This window comes from Chrysochloris asiatica, unplaced genomic scaffold, assembly GCF_000296735.1.
Source record: "Chrysochloris asiatica unplaced genomic scaffold, ChrAsi1.0 scaffold00246, whole genome shotgun sequence".
Classification (NCBI taxonomy): domain Eukaryota; kingdom Metazoa; phylum Chordata; class Mammalia; order Afrosoricida; family Chrysochloridae; genus Chrysochloris; species Chrysochloris asiatica.
The window spans coordinates 3960632-3969538 of record NW_006408764.1 but is presented as its reverse complement, the minus strand read 5'-3'; the positions used below and the strand labels follow the sequence as shown (position 1 = coordinate 3969538).

The 8907-nt window shown below is 52.7% G+C and overlaps 1 protein-coding gene across 1 annotated transcript in view; it reads right to left on the bottom strand.

The window, feature by feature from the left end:
- Nucleotides 1-754: 754 nt before the first annotated feature.
- Nucleotides 755-8907, bottom strand: part of PLXNB1 (plexin B1) — a 26443-nt gene continuing 18290 nt past the window's right edge. The window contains exons 27-36 of the mRNA XM_006873640.1: nucleotides 6792-6960; nucleotides 6382-6485; nucleotides 6222-6306; nucleotides 5720-5892; nucleotides 5420-5580; nucleotides 5173-5320; nucleotides 3260-3324; nucleotides 3057-3132; nucleotides 1540-1614; nucleotides 755-859 (exon numbers count right to left, since the gene is read on the bottom strand). Coding sequence (XP_006873702.1) covers nucleotides 755-859; nucleotides 1540-1614; nucleotides 3057-3132; nucleotides 3260-3324; nucleotides 5173-5320; nucleotides 5420-5580; nucleotides 5720-5892; nucleotides 6222-6306; nucleotides 6382-6485; nucleotides 6792-6960 — 1161 coding nt within the window. The remainder of the gene's footprint in view (nucleotides 860-1539; nucleotides 1615-3056; nucleotides 3133-3259; nucleotides 3325-5172; nucleotides 5321-5419; nucleotides 5581-5719; nucleotides 5893-6221; nucleotides 6307-6381; nucleotides 6486-6791; nucleotides 6961-8907) is intronic.

Genomic DNA, 8907 nt, shown 5'->3' with positions numbered 1-8907 from the left:
CAGCAGGCCCTGCCCAGAGGCTAAGGAGAGCCCAGCCATCTTGTAGCCTGGGGCAGTACCTGACGGCATGAGCCCACCCCAGCGGGTAGACACCACCTCCCTCCGGAGCCTGCCAGGCATGACAGTCACCACACATCAGAGCTTTACTCCACGCTGTGTGTTATCCTTTAATGAAGAGCTGCCCCTCGCCCCAAGGCCCCCTACAGCAGATGTCCTCCACTATTGGCCCCCTGTGAGGCAGGGTGGTCCTGAAGCAGCTGGCCCTGCTCAAGAGTCAGTTTTCAGTGGCCTAAGAAAGGTGTCCATCTCTCCAGCCTAGGAACATGGCAGCAGCAAGAAGGCCAGAGGCCACTAAACTCAGGTCAAGGATGATGGAGCAAGGAAGGTGGGGCTCTCCTCATCTTCTCTAAACCCCAGTGGATAAAGGCCAGTGTCCAGGTGCAGTATGGTTTCCCCTTCTGGCCACTCTCTGGTCCCTGACTCCGCAGACACGCATCCCATAGGAAGTAGAACACAAGGTCATTGGGCTCGGGGAGCAGGCTGGGTGCCAACCCCGTGAGCCTCAGGGCCCCAAGACTGTGAAATGGGTCCTACAGGGCCCAGGCCAGCAGCACTGGGAGGCTGGGAGGCCACCTTCCACTAATCCTGCTTGTCAGTCACTACAGCATCTAAGAAGGTGGTGTCTCCCCTCACGGTTCCAGGCCTACTCAGACGGGTCTGGCTGAGGCCATTGTGGGCCAAGGCTTGCTCATCTCTACAGATCCGTGACCTTGTTTTCCACAGCGGCTGCAATCTGCTGGAGCCGGTAGCCCAGCTGCATCTTCTGGGCTGTCCCATCTTCCTCCAGGGCCGTGATGATCTGAAACACAGATACCCACCCTGCTGGGGAGAGCTCTCCAGCCCACCTGCTAGACACAGAGCAGAACAGGCCTCCTAAGGTACTGCAGCACAATCGGAGGTACGGTCCCAGAAGCTGTGATCTACCTCACTTGCTACCTGTGATCACAGGGCGCTGCCAGTGAGAGGGGATCATAACAGCAGGTCACTGTGGGTTTCAAGGATTAGTGAGGGAAGCCAGAACGCCCCCTAGACAGCCCTTCACTGGCTTTATCATTCCTCACCCTCTCCTGCTTCTAGGCTGGGCTGTGATCCTCCACTTGGGCCCTGTTCTCTGGCAGCCACACAACCCAGTGAGAATTATACCCCAAGAGGTGTCTGTGCACATACACTGCCAGCCGAGGGCTCTGGTCAGAGCAAAGGTGGTACCTGTGTGTCCCAACACGCTTGCAGGTCACCTCCTCAGTTCCCCACCCACCACACCACCACACCTAGGAGTCCCACTGAGGAGCAGAAGAAACACCAAGGATGCACCCCAAAACTGCCAAGGGGCCCTGCTCTTCTTACTCTGTGTGACTGGGGGTGATCCTAAGCCCCTCCACCCTGAATCACAGGGCCAGACTCCTTCTTACATATCTCCTCAGCCTCCCAGGGAATGACTAGAAGTCGGGCCTCCCAACCTGAGCCCAGGGTCCTACCTACCTGGTCGTAGTATTTGTTGATGTACTTGTAGAGTTCGTGTAGGGCCACCCGTGCCCCCAGATCTCCAGAGAAGTTCTAGGGAGGGGGTAAGAAGAGAGGTGAGAGGTACGTGACAGTGGACAGGGAGGAGTCCTGGAAGGTGGAGGAAGGGACAGAACCTGCAATGGGCAGCAAAGCCCTCTGTAGACCAAGGTGCTCAGCCGAGGGTGTGCTCAGCCTGGGACAGGCGTGGGGCAAAACTGTATTTAGCATGGACTCAATTGTGCCCCCAAAAATCCATGTTGGATTTCTGACCCCTATATCTGTGGATGTAATCCCATGTTTTAAATCTGATAATCACTTTTGAGATATAAAAAGAGCAGATTAGACACAGAATAGCCAGCATAAATGGGAAACAGCTACCTGCCATGGAAAGATGGACAAGGAACTAAAGAAGACGGGGTCTTCAGAAACAAACATCTTCGCCCAGAGACAACAGAGATACCGTCTTCCCCTAGAGGCAAAGCCCTGAATTTGGACTTCTAGCCTCCTGAACTGTGAGAACAGAACTTTGTTCTCTAAAGTACCACCCCCTTGTGGTATTTCTGCTATACAGTATGAGCTGAGACAGACCCTTGGTCTACAGTTTCCTGATGCGCTAGTCTCCAGTCCCCAACCTTAAAGAAGCCCCATCTGACAGCCGCTTCCCACCTACCCAGAAAAGTGGGGGATATCAAAAGAGCACAGAGCCCAGCAACAGGGCCTGAAGTTTCCTGTGGCCCTGCGTCTCTCCTGCCTCCAAGCTCCAGCTTGACCCCTTTGCTGCCCCAGGGGAATGCAGAGTCCAGCTGGCCAGATGCCGTAGTTCAGACTGTGAGTCCAGCATATATCTGTTGAGGCTCCTCGCCAGCCCACAATGTGATGTCTCTGAGCCTCAGCCTCTTCCTCAGGACAACAGAAGGGCATTCCCTAGCCTGTGGAACTCTTGAAGGTATCAAATGAGACCCCCAGAGCACCCAATGAATGGCTTGACACATAGCAACGTCTTCAAAGTACAGCTGCTTGACGGCACTAACAGCATTTATTATTGTGGTTGTGGTCATCAGTGTCATTTCAGAAACCTTGCTTATAATTTGGGGCAATTTTAGAAGTAAGTGGGGGCATGTCTATAACACTAAGGGAAGCAGACAATAGGAAGACATGGGTCCCCAGACCCCCAAACCTGGAGCTGAATTCTAGCTACCTCTCTGCTTTGGCTCTCTTGTCCACACACCCCATAAAGGACTATCGGAAGTCAAGCACCTGGCCAAGCCAGATCAGGTGGCAGCTACATGCTCTGAGGTGAAAGGGCTGGAGCTCAGCTCCTTTACAGTGGCAGGTGGAACATTCTTCATTTATCACAATAATATGTGTCCTGCCCTAACCAGCCAAGGGCTGCTGAGGGCCCAAGGGCTTCCCTGCAGAATACTGATGTGAAAGGTGCAGGATCCTCATGGCAGGAGGCTGTGCCCAACCCAAGGAGTCCGGGAAAGCCTTACCCGGGACAGTTCAGCCAGTATGGAGTTCATCTCTTGATCGCTGGCTGGGATGGCCTGTCTGATATCTGCATAATACCTGTCAGAGACCACAGGTGCTGCAGCTGCTAGGTAAACAAGACCACTTCCCACCCCACCAGTGGCCACCCCTGAGCTTCAGCTACCACACACACCAATGTCCACCGATTCCCCTTAACACCCAGTACCTTTCTACCATCTGTTTGTAACGGGGGATGTCCCGAGCATATAGAAGTTTGTTGATGGGGGAGTCCTGGGCACCAGGAAGGTTAGAAAGAGGAAAACAAGAATGAGAGCCTGTTAGAGTACTCAGTTTCCTGGTTTTCCCAACTCTGCTTCAGTTTTAATCCTGCGTCCCAAGATCCCCCAGTCCCAGCACACCGGAATATGACTGATCACCATAGCCCACTTCCTTCCTCCAGCGTCCAGGCTCTAAGGTCAGCACCCCAACCTCCTCCCTGTTCACCTGAGGCCATGTCTCAGTTTCACATGTCTCCATGTGGCTCCTGCATGGAGTCAGCCCAGAACGGCATGCAGGGTGGGAAGGATGCAGAGGCACGGGAAGCCCTAATGCTGTTGCTTCAAGTTCCTTGTCATTTAATCCTATTTCATCACTTTAAAAAATGAGGAAACTGTGATCCAGACAATTAACGCAAATTGCCCCAGATTAACTCACTCCTGAAGTGGCTGAAATATGAGGGAGGGCTCTCAGATGCAGAACGGACAATTTTAACACACCAAGAACAGCCTCTAACACCGACCTGAGTTCAAATCCCACCTCTTCCCCAGTGCCTATGACCCAGGGCAGCAAACTTCACTTCTCTTGACCTGCTGTTGCATCCTCAAGCTGCTCAAGGGTGAATCAGGTTAACGAGGGTGACACGAGTCCTTATGTGAGCAGGGATGCACTGTGTCATCAGTTCTCTGTACAGGGGACCCTTAGTAGGTGCGGTGTGGACTATTCCAGAACTACCCAGGAGCTAACTGCTGCTGTGCTGGAAAAACCGGGCCAAATACCCAACCACTACTCAGTGCCCACTTCTGGAACTGGTCCACAGGTTCTGGTGTGGCCCACAGGTTCTCAGTTCATGAGAGTGATGAGTACACATGGAACAAAAGAGGCTCCCTAAATACAGTGCTACCTACAGAGCAGAACCTTCTATCTTGTCCCCTCACAGAGGCTAAGAGGTGGATCTCTGAAGAGGTCACAGGCCGACAGTGGCCCAGGAGTCTGAGCTAAGCAGGGCCCCCATTCATGGAACTGTATGCCCTGCATGCTGGGCACCTGACCAGACACATTGGTGACCTCACGTCTGTCATAGGGTCATAGCTTTGATGATAGCATACCCCTACCTCAGTGCTGCCCTGACCACTCTCTCCTCTGCGCCTCCACCTCCCTGCTCAGCACACCCATCACACACAGGCATGCCCTGGATTCTCCTCCCCATTACTCCACAGACCCCACCAACACTCTCCCAGAATCAAACCCATCTGGCAATCGGAAGTTGCTTTGGGACTAGACACATGTCTGCACCTGGAAACCAACTGAGGCCCCTCCTCCGAGTCTCAGCTCACCAAAGCCAGAGACCTGGACTGCATGTGAGCCCTCCTCTCCCTCAGTCTCCACATCCAACCTGTCAGCACAGCCTGGATTCTGCCTGCACTGTATGCTCATACCCAGCTTGGACCTCGTCCCTGCACACCTGAAGACAGCCACAGCTTCCTCTTTGGACTCTCAGGTGCTAGTCTATCCACTGCACAATCACCAGGGAGCTCGGCCTCACTCTCAGGCCTGCCAAGACCACTCCACATTCCCAGCCGTTCATGACTCTCACCAAGTGGCGGAGAACTCCAGTCACAGACGACCAGCACTCCAGGCCCTGGCCACACCCAGCTGAACCTATTTCCGATGTCTTGACTCTGAGTTGGTACACGGTGCCCCCCCAACCCCTGCTCAAATATTAAGACTAAGAACAGCTGGCCTGGGGAGGCCTGGAGTCAGAAGTTGGCCCTCATTACTATCCTGGCACCTGGGTGCATGCAGAGTACTGTCCACTCCCAGCCCATGCTGCCCCTCCGTGCCCACCCAGAGCCTGCTCACCCGGCCCAGCTTGTGGTCAGCCAGAGTGCAGGCATCCATGAACGTCTGTGCGATGACGAGGAGTACTGCGTCCATGTTGTCAGACGTCTGCACGTCAAACACAAACTGCGGGTTTTTAATTATATTGATCCAGAATCTCAGCGGCAAGCTGCGGGTGAGGCAGATATGTCCAGTGAGTGTGCTGGGTGGGGAGGAGGCAGGAGAAGACCCACACACAGGCCTGAAGCCCACCCAACTCCACGCCCACCTGTTGGTCTTCCAGATATGGACGGTGTCCTGGTCAGAAATGCCATGCTGCTGGGCCTGCTCATCCAGCAGGTCAAAGAAGTACTTCACAGCGATTGGCACAGGGCGGCTGGTACTGAGAATCACCTGGAACAGGTCATCCACAAACTTCTGCAGGGTCCCCTAAAGGGAAGGGGACACGGGAGAGCTGCACTCAGCAAGGGAACCGGCCCAGCCTCCACAGTCTTGAGGCACTCCAACCTACCCCTAGTCCTACCCAACCCAGACACCACTGCCTGCCCTGGCCCTGCTCCCAGCATACCTTCATGGACAGCAAGCGTGTCAGGTAGATCTCGGGAATGGCTTTGGCTCGCTCACGCTCCCCACTCCGCAGACTGCCTCTCCGAGGCCTAGGGGGCTCAGGTTCCTCACTTGGCTTCACCAGGTGCCAAGGCCGGACACCCCCCTCATCCACATCCTCTAGCATCGGAGTCCCTGTGCCAGGAACCCACAGCTCATCACCCCTTATCAGGTGCCACCTCCCCTGGGTCCTCCAGGACCTGCTAAGCAAGGTCACTCCAACACCCTTATAGAGAAATTTGTTTAGTGGAGATGGAATGGAATTTTCCTGAAGAAAGGCCTCACAGGTAACTAAGGAGAAGCAAACCCAGGGGGAAGTGACAAGCTGGTCGGGTAGGTGGCTCCAGAACCCAATCTCCCAGCGGAGATTGGACATAACTACTTCCTTGGTCAAAGGTGGGGGCACCTAGATGAGGGGATGGGCAAAACAAGGATAGGAGACGCAGTGGGACGGGGGTACTTACTCTCTCCAGGGACATAATCCTGGTTTTCCCGGAGAACATGTTTGGTGAGGCAAGGGACGAGGGCCACAGTTGCTCCATCTGGGACCTGCAGGCCACAGCCGGTGACCCCTCCGCCAGCCCCACAACACCACACCCCTCCTCCAGCTCCCACTCCTCCCACCTTGTAGTGTTGCAGGGTGTTCAGGCGCCTCCACAGACCCTGGACCTCCGAAGTGACATCCTCGTCGGAAAGAATGAGGTGTCCTGCCACCCCAGACCGCCACTCTATAACAGCAAGATGGGATTTGGCCCAAGCTTCCAGGTCATCCTTGCCATAGTGAGACTGTCTCTTCCTTCACCAGTCTCTCCATGAGGGGACAGCCCCACACAACCATGCCACCCCTTACAACAAATGCCAGGGCTGGGGTGGGGGCAGAGGTCTCACCAGCTGAGAGCTCACCCCCAGAGAGGTGTCCAGAGTCAACCCCCACCCCACTCCCAGCACCCCACTCCCACTGCAGGGCTGGTCCAGGGCCAGCTCAGTCCCAATACTGGCTCAGTCCTGCAGAACAACGCTCGCCTGATCCTCACCAACATCCAGGGTGCGGGAGTCCGGTCGCTGGGCAAGAGGTATTCCTTTATAAAGTTGCTCCAGCATCTTCTCCTTAGCCTGGGAGATGGTGTCACAGTCCAGCACCTTCACAGGCATGCCTTGGGCCTCTCCTGCCCCAGGCCCCACAGCCAAGAGCGCATTCAATGTCTACACAGGGCACATGGGAGCCATCAGGGCCTAGGCCACACATGGGGTGACAAGATGTAAGATCAAGGACAGGTACAACCCACAAGGAGGCCACCACCTCCTGTCCAGCTCTGCCCTCCAAGAGCCAAACAGTTCCCTAATTCCTGTCTTTTCACCTGCCACCCCACCAGGTGTTCTGTGAGCCAGCACTTGGTACATTGTACTAGTAAGGTTTGTTGATGTTAGATGCCATTGTGTCAGCTCAGATTCAAAATGACCAATCCTGTGCCATCCTCCCAATGATCATATCTGCGCCCACTGTTGTAGCCAGTGTGTCAATCATTCTAATTCAGGGTCTTCCTGTTTTTCACTGTCTTTACCAAGCATGATGTCTTTTTCCAGGAACCAGTCCCTCCTGATCCTCTGTCCAAAACAAGTCTGCCATCCTGGCTTCTAAGGAGCATTCTGGCTGTTCTTGTTCCAAGATAGATGTGTCTGTTCTTTTGGCAGTCCATAGTACTTTTAATATTCTGCACCAACACCATAATTCAAATTCATCAATTCTTATCCAGTTTACCTTATTCAGAGTTCAGCTTCACATGTATATGAGGCAACTGAAAATACCATAGCTTGGGTCAGGGGTACCTTAGTCCCCCAACTGACATCAAACGCTGTAACACTTTAAAGAGGTCTTTTACAGCAGATCTGCCCAATACATCACTTAATTTTTTTAAATACCGACAGCTTCATTTGAAGATACTTATTTCTATATTCTCAAATTGCAAGTTTATTCTAATCAAAGTGTTAAGCAGGGACACAAGTCAGCTGTCCAGGAACGCACACTTCTTCACGCTTCATGCCTGTATTTAGTCTCAACATCCCCTGTACACTTCACATCACACCTGGAGGAAGGCACAGTGTATTTCCCAGTAATTCAGTTCAAAAACTGGAATTCACTTTCTTATGTTGAATTTGGATTCTAGGTTTAGCTGGGCAAGAATTTTCCTCAGATGTAATCAATCCTAGTTGAAGTTAATAATCCCGTTACATCACTCACCAAACAAAACCACCAAAGACAAATTCACTTATTGTCTGTTAAAAAAAAATAAAATGCTCAAAACATTATGAAGGAGGGAACAAACAAGATGACGGATCGGGTGGACGTATAGTAGAGAGCTCCGCCAACAACAACACAGAATACCCGACTAAGCAGGCTCAGGGGCTGGTCCCAGAACTCTGAACCACATATAAAGGAATATTTAGAAGGTTGGAAGGCTCACAGCTGGGGGAATTTGTGGCAGAAGCAAGAAATCTATTGCTTTCTAGTCCGGGACGCTCAGCTGCTCCAGGAACCGCCATCTTGGGTGAGACCACATGGGGAAAGGATCTGAGCTGCCACAGACGCCTGGCAGAACCGCTGAGATAAAGGTGTGGACATTGTTTTCTTTTGGTATCTGTTCATTGGTCCCTTGCTGTCTGTGCACCTCCATTCGGGTGATTATAGGGGTGTCTGAGCTAGTGGGCACCCCAGCCCCACCCTCGGAGGGTTCTACTACGCATGCGCACAGATCTCCTTGAAATTTAAAGAGACAGTTTCCAATTAAAACCAAACGGCCACAGCCGGCCCTGAACTGTTGCAACTAGAAAAAAAGGACTGAACGGGGATTGTGGAGCGGGACAAGCAGACAAAAGAGGAAACAGGCCGAAAATTAAATCCTAAATTACGTCAAAACGACCAAAAGTGGTATCTTGAAACTTCTCAGGAACAAGAGTGAAAAGGGAAGTCCATTTCCTGATCACATCTACCTGGAGGCATTCAGAAAGCATAAAAGAAATACCAAAATACACACCCATCTAAGTATTAAGGCCACAGATAACCCCTGAAGATGCCCAAAAAACAGAAGCAGATGACCATATCTGTACATGTCCAGAAACGAGATAAAGTGACTGAGGCAAATGAGCTGGAAG